Source organism: Crinia signifera, chromosome 1 (assembly GCF_055691185.1).
Source record: "Crinia signifera chromosome 1, ASM5569118v1, whole genome shotgun sequence".
In the NCBI taxonomy this organism is placed as follows: Eukaryota; Metazoa; Chordata; class Amphibia; order Anura; family Myobatrachidae; genus Crinia; species Crinia signifera.
This window is the reverse complement of record NC_139217.1, coordinates 74,455,523-74,469,247: the sequence shown is the minus strand read 5'-3', so window position 1 is coordinate 74,469,247 and position 13,725 is coordinate 74,455,523. Positions and strand designations below refer to the sequence as shown.

Sequence of the window (13,725 nt, the reverse complement as noted above, 5' to 3'; positions counted from 1 at the left end):
AAGCACCAGCGCCGCAGTGTCCGGGAGGCGCATCATTAGTTGTTACGCCACTGTCCATTACAGAGAGAATTTGCTTTTACAAGTGAACCAGAATAAGGCCCTCTTTCTCTCCCTCTCCATTCCTCTCTGGATTTTTGCTCTTTCCCTCTGCCTTCTATTACCAATCCATCCTTGTTCCTCACTATACTAATTTGATGTTAAATCAAAGTTACTTATAGTCACATTTTTTTATTCTCAATGCAAAAAGCACACAAGAATTAAAGGTTTTTATTTACAAGGTTTATTAGTTGTCTCATTTTACAATGACATTAAATAGAAATTTCTCAAGCTCTACAAAACCAAACACATATAATGCATGTGGATAGTCTCTAACAGTGTATTATGGCACTAAAACCTATTATATTACACGATATCTTACATGGTTTAATACATTTTCCCCATGCAAAGTCATAAATCACCCAGTAATTGACAGCACACATATATAAAATATCTTTAGTGTACAAAGACTATATATAGCACTTGTGACACTATAAACGGAAACTTCGGAGCAGAAAAGGGATCTAGGAGTCGCTGTTTCAGGAGACTTATACCCCTTTCACACTCGCAAGAATATCCCGGGTTCTTGACCATCCCGTGTTGATCCCGGAATCTACCCAGGTCAGGACCTGGGTAGAAATCCCGGAATGCTCATCACGGGATATTCTTTGTAGACCCTTTCACACTGCGCTAAATCCCGGGTTGATGCTCGTTCATGTGATATTTTTGCGAGTGTGAAAGGGGTATTAAAGGCAGGTAACAGAGCAATGAGGAAGGCAAGTCAGATGCTTGGTTGCATATGGAGAGGAATTAGTAGCAGGTAGAAAGAAGTAATAATGGGCCAGACATACTAAGCCTTGAAAAGTGACCACAATGGACAGTGATAAACCACCAGCCAATCAGCTCATAACTGTCACATTACAGACTGGGTCACATTACAGACAGTTAGGAGCTGATTGGCTGGTGGTTTCCTAGACTGCGTCTGCACATTGCATATCAGGATGAAGCCTTTTGTGTCTACACTTTGCGTTTTAGCAGGAATCAGGCGGCTTGTGTATATACCCTATTGCGTAAGCATCCTGCTAAACAGCTCCTGTTCAACTGCATCCTGCTAAAATGAAATGTGTGCCATAGATTTAAATCTGCAGGCTCCTTCCTGCTAAACAGGTTCCTTTAAAAGGGACCTGCCAAAACTCAATGGGCCTTATTCAGATCTGAGCTCAGTACAAATTTGTTCGAAAAATGGGCAAAACATGTACACTGCAGGTGCGGCAGATGTAACGTACAGAGAGAGTTGGATTTGTGTGAGTTATTTTGTTTCTGTGCAGGGTAAATACTGGCTGCATTATTTCTACACTGCAATTTAGATTTAAGTTTCAGCACACCCTACCCAAATGTAACTCTCTTTGCACAGGTTACATCTGCCCCCCTCCCCCCCCTGCAATGCACATGATTTTGCCCATTGTCTGAACAAATTTGTACTGAGCTCAGATCTGAATAAGGGCCTATGTGTAGATGCAGTTTTACTCTCCATATGACAAAATATTATGTGTGCCTCCCCACACAGAGTTTATGACTCTTGGGGGGGGGTGGAGGGGTCTCTGGTGCTGCTGTGGGGGTGAGGCTGGGTAGTGTATGTCCCTGGGGCCAGAGATAGGGAGACAAGGTGGTGATTGCAGGGTACTTCTGTGTGTTGTAGTGACGGGATGGTCACTACAACACACCAGCCTTGCTGGAGAGGAGAGGTTAGCAGAAGGATGATAGTGGGAGTCAGTACTAATGGAACCTGGAAGAGCCAACTAGCCACAGCTAGCTGGTTTGTGTTTCACAGAGAAACTCAAATCTTAGAAGTACTGCACCTGGCTCAGCAGAGGCTGGCAAGCAATGTGTCCGGCTTGACACTGGGCAGGCCCCCTCTCTGTCTGGGCCTGCCCAGTGTCAAGCCCATTCCTCCTCCTTTTGCTTTCATCATGACACTGTGGGGTAAATTTACTAAGATCTAGGGTTAATTTGCTGGGAGCCAATTAGCCTACCAGTATATTTTTGGATTGTGGGAGGAAACTGGAGTACCCAGGGGAAACCCACGCAAGTACGGGGAGAATGTACAAACTCTCCACAGTTAGGGCCATGGTGGGAGTCAAACCCATGACCTCAGTGCTGTGAGGCAGTAATGCTAACCATTACACCATTCGTACCGCCTACAATATAAGATATTGCTGATTGCCAGTATAATTACTTGTCAAGCAGGTTGGCAGAATTACTAGAAAGATTTATTGCTGATATTTTAGAGAATTATTACTACATTCAGATATTCTGCAAGAAAAGTGTCACATTTAATTGTTGCAGACCTGTCCTATGGGCAGGGCCGCCGACAGGGGGGTGCTGCGGGTACAGCTGTCCTGGGCCCCGGCCTCTGGAGGGGCCCGGGCAGCTGCCCCCCACCCGCGCACACCGCCTCCCGGCAGCCCCCCAGCCAGCCAGGCACGCACTATACATAGTGCAGCCTGCAGAGCACCGAGCCTAGGACACCGAGCCTAGGACACAGAGGGGCTCGGCGCTCTGCAGGCTGCACTGTGCAGTCACAGTGTGCGCTCCGTGCGTCCCCACTAGAGAGGAGTCTGGGTGGTAAGTAACGTATGGGGGGTGATGATAATAATTCTGACTGCGTGCCAGTCAGAATATTGTATGTCTGAGAGCAGCGCTGCCTGCAGTGATCAGCAGCGCTGCTCCAGGAGCTCAGTGAGAGGAGAAGACGGGACTTCCTGTCACACACAGAGCCCCTGTCTCCTCCTGACAGCCCTGCAGCCCATCCACATCTTCACCCCCATGATCTTCGTGCTCATGCTATGGAAGGGATGCCTCTTTTATAGGTGAGGGGGCAGTTGAAGTGTAGTGTAGTGTGTATCTATATAGGGCTATGTTTATGTGCATTTGTTGCTATGTGTGCATATATGGGCTGTGCACATGCGGCTGTGTATTTACAGAGGTGTGTGTGGCTGTGTGTATACAAGTGTGTGTGTGTGGTTGTATGTTGCTGTGTGTATACATGTGGGTGTATGTGCATATGTAGCTGTGTGTGTACATGTGTTTCAGAGTTGCCAACCCTCCCGGAATGGGTGGGAGGATCCTGAAAATCGGGTCCTCCTCCCGGCCACCCGGATTCCGGGGGACCCCCACGCCACCCCCTGATTGCGGCGTCTTCCCCCATACCAGTTTAGATTTAAATGCAGCAATCCCCAGGTCGGGTGGTTTCAGAGGAGGGGGCGGAGCTAAAATGTCCACAATTATGTCATTTTAGCCCCGCCCCCTCCACAGAGATCCGTGAATTGGGGTTTTTTTACATCCTGGGGGCGGGGCTTAATGATGTAACGCTCAAGCCCCGCCCCCGAACTGCAGCTGGAAGAGGAGACAGAAAAAGTTGGCAACCCTGTTGTTTGTGTGTGTATGTGGCAGTGTATAATTGTGGGTTTATGTGCATACTTACTGTAGCTACTGTCTGTGTATACATGTGATGTGGCAGTGTGTATACATGTGGCTGTGTGTATATGTGTGTGGCTGTGTGTATATGTATGTCGCTGTGTGTATATGTGTGTGGCTGTGTGTGATATGTGTGTGTGCATGTACCTCTGTGGGCATGTCTGCATTATAGGATTTACAGAACTGGGGGGGAGGGGACGCGGGCCGGGCTGAAGGTCAGTCCCGGGCCCCAAGATTCTTAGTGGCGGCCCTGCCTATGGGTAGGGTACATGTTCCTTCCTTCAAACCACCTTCTCTTTGTAAATAAAATGACCTTATTGAGGCCTTAAGTGTCATTGTGCAGATCCGTTTCCTGTCCAGGGGAGCCGAGAGAGGAGGGGGAGCGGGTACTAATTACCCGGGCCCATGTTTGCTGAAGGGGCCCCGCAGGGGCCCTGGTCTGACCCCTCCCTTCCCCCTCCCGGGTAGCAACAGTAGCACACACTTCTACAGCATGTGCTGTGAGCAGGCTCAGCATGAGTGTCTCACTGACAGCGTGAGAGGTCATGCTGAGCCTGCAGTCAGCACAGCACATGCTGTAGATGTGTGCTACTTCTGAGATTACAGTTTTTAGAGTTTTCTTTCACCCTCCTCTAAACATTTTGGGGGCGTGGCCTGAGTGTGTGAGGTTCCCACAACACGCACACACACTTAGGCCATTTTACCGGGGCCTGGCATTCTTCTCGGCTGCCCTGTTCCTGTCTCAATATCTCCGTTAGTATTAAACAAACCTGAAGCAGAAACCATCCCTCGGGCTACTTGGCCGAAGAACCAAGAGAATCAAGAAAGGTTAGTGAGTGACATATACACTGTGAACTATACTTACCAGAGTACCACATATTCTCCTGGTGTGCCCAGTGGTTGAGCACACACACACACACACACACACACACACAGACACGTATCCGCCCGTCTCTCCTGCTTTTAGTAGACTCTGTATAATAGCATTAAAGCCAGAGACGGAACTACCATTGGTGCAGTGCACCAGGGCCTCTCAGCACTAAGGGGCCCACCGATGCCCTTGTCAGCCATTGTTTCTCCCCGTCACACTCTGCCTCTCCCTGCCGTGTTGCTTGTGAACTTGGGTTGGGGTGGAGGAAGGGGGCCCAAGTGATATCTTTGCACCGGGGCTTACCACACACAACTTCCAACACTGCAGTAGTGTCCTTGGCTAATTTATAGTATTTACTTTCCATTTGATGTTACATTAAATTCCATCATTCTATGTGGAATGTTTACGGATTAGAATCTTATACAGAATTAGTAACATTACATTTGTGCAAAGCATTTAAAGAATTTGATTAATAACCAGAGGCTGTTAAAGGGGGAAGATTTTGTAGTGCACATGCGCAGGTCTTCGGAGACATGATCTCTGCAGCACAAACAAAGAGCTAAGTACAGTAGAGCAGGTTTACAACGTGAGCCCTTGTGTAAGCATATCCTGCACCCATTATAGACACCAGGCACATAGGTTTATCCCAGTCCCTTGGACGAGAGTTGGAGTTTGGTGCCTTCTCCTTAACAATGAAGAAGTCTGCAGTGAATTGGTAGGACTCTAGTTATGCTCTCATGGGTGGCTCTCATCTCATAGTCCAGCAGCAGCGCGTGCACCATCGCGTGCTGTGCTGCACCAGGCGGGCCCAATCCTGTCTCCCATTATAGGTGTTAGCAGGGCTCTTGGGACAGAGCTGATTAACTCTGCAAAGCTCCATTGGAAGAGCAGCGGTCACACTGGGATCCTGCTGCGAACCTCACAGCTGCTGCTGTACATGCACGTGTCTCTGTTACCTGTGGAAGTCCCACCCCTGACCGATGCTCAAACCATCATTGTAGTGCTCATAGAAAATTCAAGTTTGTGTGTGTGTGTGTGTGTGTGTGTGTGTGTGTGTGTGTGTGTGTGTGTGTGTGTGTGTGTGTGTGGGTTATTAAATCCCATGCAGGTTTATATATTTATTTGACTTTATTTGATAAATGTTCAAATTCCGAAAACAAAGTACTTTCATACAGGTAGTGCATTCTTGCTGACACTTCTACAAAACAGCTCTAGGTATGTAAAATGTGTAAAGGTCTAAATAGGCCATTCAATTAATTTAACTGCACTTTCCTAAAGAAATTAAAAAAAAAAACTCATTGTGGTAACTGTATGCTTTTTACGTGGCTAAGAAAGTGCAGATGCCAGGACTGAATTTGTACACTGGTCATTAGCTGCAGATATACACTTGTGGGGGGTGAGGGGTCCTGGTTCCTATGAAGAACTAGCCATGTACCACCTACATTAAATAAACACTTTGCCCACAGTATAATGTTTGCATGGATTTGCTTATGTTTTAAAATCCTTTATTATCCTCACTTTTATTTAGCTCCACAGTATTGCTTTAACAGACCTGCTGCACCACCAATCTGAAAAGGGGATGGAGCCCACTGCAATGTGGGTGTGGCCTTAGGCAGGGCTTGGCCTAACACCAGAACTACCATTTTTGACATTTTTGGGGGCGTTCCCAGCGCTTTCCAAACAGCTGGGGAGCCCCCGGCTCCCCTTCTAACAGTCTCTAAAGTAATCTTCCCCAACTGTCCCCCCACCTATGGGACAACCTGCGGGAGGGATAGTGGGGACAGACTCCAATTAATGGGACTGTCCTGCTGTAATCGGGACAGTTGGGAGGTATATAAGAGAGTTGTATATAGGAAATAAAATGCAGAAATGAATTACATGTGCACCTCTGAAATGTCAGAATAGGTTTTTGATTTTTGTTAGAATGTTGCATTAGAATGCTTAAGCGTGGACATCTGCGGACTTTCATCTGTGTGGCCACAAATGTTTTATTGGAGAGAATTCTTTCTCGATGAACATAAATACAGTATGACACACAAGATGAACAAAAGTTTAGATCTTGTATGTGCAATTTAGCCTGCACACTAACATTTACCTTTAAGGAAAATGTGGAACAATCCAGGTTAACGTCTGATAGTGAATTGAAATTTAAAACAGAGGATATACTGTAAATAGGTATCTATGGCTTATATGGGGTTGTAAAAGAAAAAAAGTGTCACATGATATGCTGCCATTTTATAGAAAATCAGACAACCACATACAACTGTTCAAGGAGGTTTTCATTGGAGCGGTTTTAAATTCATTTGATGACCTCACACAGGAGAAGCAGACATTTTAAGCTGATGCAATAGTCCTGAGAAGGCGTCCGATCATTCCCCCCACCCCACCCAGGATTTGTGCTTTCTCTACCGGGTACAAACAGAAAACGTGTGAAAGCCCCTCTATCCCCGAGACCCAGGACCAGAAGGTTCCAATGTAGACAAGGGTCTTCAGACCACCACCATGAAGCAAGTTAGATCCCTTTAGCATGGGATACACTCGGAGGGGACAAAATGATCTGATGAGGGCATGAAGGCATCTAGGGATAAAACTGCCTCCCACCACAGAACCCACAAGTTCGATAGCACTATAATTGATATAGGATAAATAAAAGTAAAAATGAAAAAACAATAAGTAGAACATTTATTGCTTGCTCAGTTCAAAAACTAGGAAAATGAAGGTGATGTGCATTGCAGGAGAATGCTTTACAGTATGGAATATCATATCCATTGGCTTGGGTTACAAAGACTTTCCTGCTGCCAGCCTCCAGTGCACCTAGTCAGACAATCCATGATCAGAGGCGTTGCCAAGTCTTTCTACGACACTTGGCCTTAAGGTAGAAAAGCATTGACAAAGCCTTAGTGTTCTAGCTGGTTTCTAATGATTTCATTGGCTGCAATCGCATGGCAATTGGGTCAGCTTAAGCCAGGAGTAGGCAACCTGTGACTCTCCAGCTATTGTGAAACTGCAAGTCCCAGCATGCCTTGCCACAGGTTAGCTATTAGTGAGTGCTACAACGGTGGCACGGCATTATGGGACTTGTAGTTTCACCACAGCTGGAGAGCCACAGGTTGCAGACACCTGGCTTAAGCAAATGGCTGCATGGCCTGTATATGTGCAACAGGATTCTTTATACAAATATCATTGGTAAATAACAGTAATACATTACTAAACTATCTGCGGGAAGCAAATGGCCTAAATAGATTTTATTAAACAATGTTACTGACTATGCAAGTGAAAATTTACAGACGTCAGTGTTATGTGATCACCGTTTTCTTTGTCAGAACACCTACAACTAAAATACCATAATAAATAGCGAGTATAAATACAAAATGTATCATTACAAAAAAAGTCTAGTGTAATCACTGTTTATTAACCCCATTGTTCCACTGTGCATAGCGATACTTCTTGGAAGTGACAGGCGTATGTAAGAATTGTTGCAAATCAATAATTTTTAAAGATTTCTCTAAAGTCCACATGAAAATGTTCTTCTTGGAAAGGGTATTTTACTCCTCGGGAAAAGCCATCAACGTTTACTGCGCATTAGTCAGTAATGTGTCATTCGTTCCGCATCGGCTGGAGTAAAGTTTTCTGAGAGTATAATAGTGCACCTAAAAGTAGGAGATGTGTGATTATATACTGATAGTGGAAGAAAAGGTTTCATAGGAGTACTTCATCAATCTTGACATTAGGGCTATCTTGTAACCAAACAAATAAACTGGTTAAATACAAAAAATGGTCAAAATAAAATCACACAATCTTTTACAGATGCTGAATATAATTGGATTGGCCCAGTTACACTGACAGTGCTTAATGGGTACAAAATTCATGACAATTGCTGCACTAGTTGCTCTGTTTACATAGTTGCAGTATACAATATTAGTGTTCATTGTAGCACCCTGCTCCTTGTAAAATCCTTGTAGTTCCTCCTTCCTGCCTGGGGTGTCGCTGTCTGCTGTGGTACTTCAAGAACAGTCTGGTTTGTATCTCAATGTTGAGATACAAACCAGACTTGTATAAACACCACAGCAGAGAGTGACACCCGAGGCAGGAAGAAGGAACTACAAGGATTTTTCAAGGAACAGGGTACTAGAATGAAGACTACCATATAGGCATATCCATAACTTAAGCCTATTTTTCAAGCTCGCTCTCTAAGCAGTCACTTCTGCTGCAGTTCAATGTGTGATCTAACAATTCTGGCAAATGCCAGAAGGGCCGGCCCAGCCATCTGCAGGTCTGGCAAAGTGGTTCTGCTTTTTGGCATTCTATTCAGTTGGCATGTTCAGATGGTGCGTAATGCACTTGAATGCCCCTACAATGTGTCATCACTTCCCTTTTTCTGTGAAGGTACACACCTTAAAGTATGCACATGGAAAAAATGCTTAGGCCCTGCCCCCAATCCCTCACACTCCATCCGCTTCAGTATAACTAACCCTTTAGAACAGAATGTCACACTTGCGGGACTTGTAAAAGCACTGGAATGCGGAGCAACCTGGCATTTTACTGTTGCACCCAGTATGTGTGCCTGGCTGCCCTAATTGCTGGAGGAACTGGAAAAAAGGCTTTCTAAGAACAAGGTAAATTGAAGTCGGCTAGCAAAGGGGTTGATGACTTAATATAAATATTGTGGCTGGGGAAGGGGGGCAAGAGGGGACATGTGGTCATGTGGTTGGAGGGACAGAGGTAAACCTTACCTATATGGGGATGTGTCCCTCTAGCCAAATACCCCCTGTGTCCCCTCTATAATTAAGTTAATGTTTTCTTCCAAGTACTTGACAAGTCTTTGAATAAACTTTATGGTTAGCTTTTCTAATAAACCTTTCAAAAGATCATATGACATTTTTGCAGCCCACATTATCTTAGACCTTGATTATTTGGCCCAGATGGGAGTTTGATATGCCTGATTGAGCCTGATGTACCTCCACTGCCACAGTAAAGAAGTTTCCTTGTGGGGGTTGTAGTACTGCCTTAATATCCATCTGAACTGGAACAAGTTTATTCAATTACCGAATGCAAGTGTCTGAGAGTACAAATCAGGGCCAGCTAAAGGCCTCCTAGCGCCCCAAGCAAAATTTTTAAGTCCCCCCCCCCCAGGGTTGTGGGTGCAGCTGTACAGCGGGCAGTCTGGGAATGATACGGGGGAGGCAGGTGGTACCTGGGCAGCGTGGGGTCCGGGCAGTGTGAAGCGACTGGGGGCTGTGGGTCAGCGGTGGAGCGGGCAGTCCACAGTGTCCAGGAAGTGCTGAGTGAGCGGACACTGCGGACTTTCAGCCAGTCAGCTGCCGGTCTATCTTTTGAATTTTTTAAATTCTGCCGCCGCTGTCCACAGTGTCCGCTCACAGCGCTTCCCAGACACTGCGGACTGCCCGCTCCGCCGCTGCACCTACAGCCACTGGGCACTTCACGCAGCCCGGACCCCACGCTGCCCAGATACCACCTCACCTCCCTCTGTATCCGTCCCAGACTGAGGCCACCCTTAGGAGTCGGAGATGACGTCATCTCCAAGCGCCGATCGCCGCCGCCGGGACCCGTACCGCTGCGCTGGGGGCAAGCCAAGCACTAAGGTAATCTACTGGGCTACCCCCAGCCCCCGTGCACCCCCCCAGCCATCATCCGGGAGGTGAATGGATGCCGCACACAGGCATCCATTCACCTCCTCCGCTGCCGCTGCTGCTGTCTGCAGAGTATAGCAGACAGCAGCGCAGCCTGTGTGTGCCCCCCCCCTCCGTCCAACCTGGTCCGCAGGTTGTACGTCCCCCATTGAGGTAAATGGGAGCCAGGTCGGATGACCCGGCGTACCCATTTACACCGCCCTCTACCCAGGTCCTGGCCGTGTTCTACCCAGGTCAGGACCTGGGTAGAAATCCCGTGTAAAGGGACACGGCGTGTCCCACTTACACCACCGCTGACACGGGTCTGACCCGCCGAAGACCCGGAGTTTTGCGGCGGTGTAAAAGGGGTATAACTTTGATATTGAGTAATGGCTTTCACATTTAATCTGCATGCTAAATAAATTCTGCCAAATATTTATTTGCGTTCCCATTCATCATTTCACATATAAGTGTTACCTGAATATTTAATCAGCTGTACTCACCAGTGTCTCCACGCTCTTCTACCACTGTTCAACAGCACTGAAGTGACAAAAGTGAGAATACAATTTACCAATAGGCACGTGCTTCTCTCAAATATTTACATAAATTATTTCAACAAAGACTTTGACATAATTTTTTTTCCAAATGGGAAAGTAATTATAGCCATCATTGCGTATATATATATATATATATATATATATTTTTTTTTTTTCTTTGGAAATTTAAGTTCTACAAATTACAAGTCTGTATACTAAAATACATACTGCCCACACTGGAAAAATCATTCAATGGTGAGTGGCTTGCAAACGGATTTGCAGCTATTCGCCGATCCAGCTAAATTTCACAGCAAGCTGTGATACTCAAATTGCAGGCTTGCACGGGGCGGGATTTCACTCAACAATAGGTCTTTAGCAATATCCTTCATCTGCACATGCAAGAGAATATTTCCAGCAAGCTACCCCTACCCACACTGGTGCAGTCCTAGTTCGTTGGAGCTAGCATCGCCAAATGTGTATGCACTTGCCAATGCCGGCACCCTCCCGGGTCCTTGTCGATTAGGGAGGGGGATCCCGGGATTTTGGCCTAAAATCATTGGGATTTGAATCCCGGGATTGAAGCTTCCAATCCTGGGATTACGGGATTAGTACCCCCATGCCAAAAAAATGACGGGCTGCGCTGAGCATGTTAGAATATGGCTCAGACGCTGCCCGGCTGACTGCTTCTTACCACCGGTGCATGGTGGCGCCCAGCCAGGCTGCGCAGCATGAACCCTGACATGACATCACACTGCGCAGCCTGGCTGATGCTATGCCTGTCAACACAGCACACTGTCCCAAACACAGACAGCCGCCCGCTATGCCGCCCCTCCCCCAGCCGCCCGCCCACCGGAGATACTGTAGGCAGCAGCAGGACTGTTTCACTGTCACAGTAAGTGACGTGACAGGGCAGGTCAGGCGGGTTGGGGAGGATTGGCGGGGGGGGGGGGTAGGTTTAGAAATCCTTTGGGAGAGGGGCTGTTTTTTTATTTATTAGGGAGGTCAATCCCAGGAATCCCGGGATTGAGCATTTTTCAATCCCGAATCCCAGGATTGAAAAAATGCCCCAGGATTGGCATCCCTACCGTCGATATCATGTTGGGTACACATCGCCCTAGCATTTTACCCCAATTCTTGTTCATTGGAGTTATTTTAAACCATGAAGCAATTGTGATGTAACATTCATTTACATATTGTAACATTCTTTTGTATACATACAGCCAAACATGGCTTTGCAAAACATGTATCTTTGACTGAAGCATAAAACAGGCAACAAAACAATATATATAGGGCACAAGTAAACATTAACAAAAACATACAGTCCTTCCACTTGTTTCAGAATAGGAAAGACCAGTAATGTCTAATTAGTATTTGAAGACAGTATAGAACAACATTTTTTTTTGTAGGTTAAATTTACGTAGAACAATATATTCTCAACATTCCAGTTTCTGTAAAGAATTTGATTTAAAACACAGTTATTAATTTTGTGACTAAAAGAAAGACTGCATTACATGATGGAACTAATATTGTTTTATAGTTGTTGGAACAACCATGGGATCCACATTTGTCTTCACCAAATGCTCATCTTCATTTTAAGAAGTTACAAGAATTTGTGCTTTAAAGCGACTTCATCTCTTTTATGTAAATTTATATTGTACATGCAGTTGTGAGATGGGGATTTATTTGATTTTAGTTGCCAATATAGATAACTTACTGTATTTTTCATCTTCATTTTTCACTGTATAATAAAATTAAATGCATCATTTAGTACATACGAATGTCAAATCAGATATGTTAAGTTCAATATTGTTTCAGTGCATGAGTTCTGGCAATTTAATATATATGTTTTATCAATATCACTGAGTAGTTTCTTCTTTAAATAAAGTGCAGCTATGATTGTTGAGAATAATAACAGATATCCAAAGTTGTGAAAAAGTCAGTCGGAGACAAAGCGAACGATATTTAGTAACAGTTAAAGGACAGGAGTGAAAGCTGGAGCGACGAGAAACAAGAATTAAGCTACAGAGAACAGTTATGATACCTCCAAACTCTCAAACCACTGGACAAGTCTCACCAATCATCTTGACGTGGTGGGGCAGATGCTCGAGGGAATTTACTCAGGGTGCCAAATGAAGATAAGCTATTCAAGTAGGAAAGTCAAGGAATGTGGTATAGAAAAGAAAGGTCACTACTCATAGGCCAGTATTGATTTAGGAAAAATCAACAATATTTTAAATGCTGTAACACTGAAAACTCATGCAGCTTTACAATCCACACGGCAGAATCGGGCATTGCAACATTACTGGCAAAATAGAAGGATTATTTGGGAGAAAGCCTCAGGCTGTAAGGGTATGGGTCATAGGGTCGACTGCATGAAGGTCAACATAAATTAGGTTGACAGGGTCATGGCTAAGGTCGAAAGGGTCAGACGGTCGACACAAGCACTAGGTTGACAATGGGAAGGGCGACTCTTCTGAAACTTCTCAGGGCAACATTATCATAAAAATCTATTGATGCATAACTTGAACATACAGATATGGCCAAAAACACTTATCTTGAAACTGCACCAAATAGCCACGATTGATGAACCAGATATGTTGTGACTTAGCCGTGCCATTGAACTTTCTATTAAAATACAGACATTCCTCACTTAACAACCTACCTGTTTATCGACCGATCAGACTTACGACGCAACCTCTTTTTATCGACCGCACTGCGACTGCTCAAATTTACGAGTTACAACCAGCCCGCCTACCCATTATTACTTATAACCCGCCCAGACTGTTTTGTGACCTATACTGCGCAAATTTGCAGTATCTCCACAGCATGTCAGAGAATAGGAGAGGAGGAGTATGACTTTTCTTTATTTAGAAGTGTACTGTACTTGCATAATGTATTTTTATACACGTTTGTTTAATGACCAATTAGTTTAATGACCGAGTCTTAGGAACAGAACCTGGTCGTTAAGTGAGAAATGTCTGTATGCATTTTGATCTGTGCTTTTTTTTACCAGCAGGGGAATTGCTACCCATAGTAAAGTATCTAATGTAAATCACATCAGACATCTAGCAACTTACAGTATGGTGCACTAAGGATAGGCGTATGAGGACCAGCTGTAGGCCAGGACATGACCTCTATTAGAGCGTATGTTGTTTAACTGAGTACTACAATAATA

General features: G+C 45.2%; 1 protein-coding gene across 13 annotated transcripts in view; it reads right to left on the bottom strand.

The window, feature by feature from the left end:
* Nucleotides 1-257: 257 nt before the first annotated feature.
* The window catches only part of PROM1 (prominin 1), a 179,075-nt gene continuing 165,607 nt past the window's right edge, over nt 258-13,725 (bottom strand). For 5 of the 13 annotated variants that reach the window (XM_083163594.1, XM_083163596.1, XM_083163595.1 and 2 more), the window contains 3 exons: nt 12,625-12,690; nt 10,518-10,554; nt 258-8,034 (listed from right to left, as the gene is read on the bottom strand). In XM_083163594.1, coding sequence (XP_083019720.1) covers nt 10,536-10,554; nt 12,625-12,690 — 85 coding nt within the window. In that variant the 3' untranslated portion in view covers nt 258-8,034; nt 10,518-10,535. Of the gene's footprint in view, nt 8,035-10,517; nt 10,555-12,264; nt 12,289-12,591; nt 12,691-13,725 lie in introns of all 13 variants that reach the window. The other 8 variants (XM_083163599.1, XM_083163600.1, XM_083163602.1 and 5 more) reach the window with 3 other exon arrangements.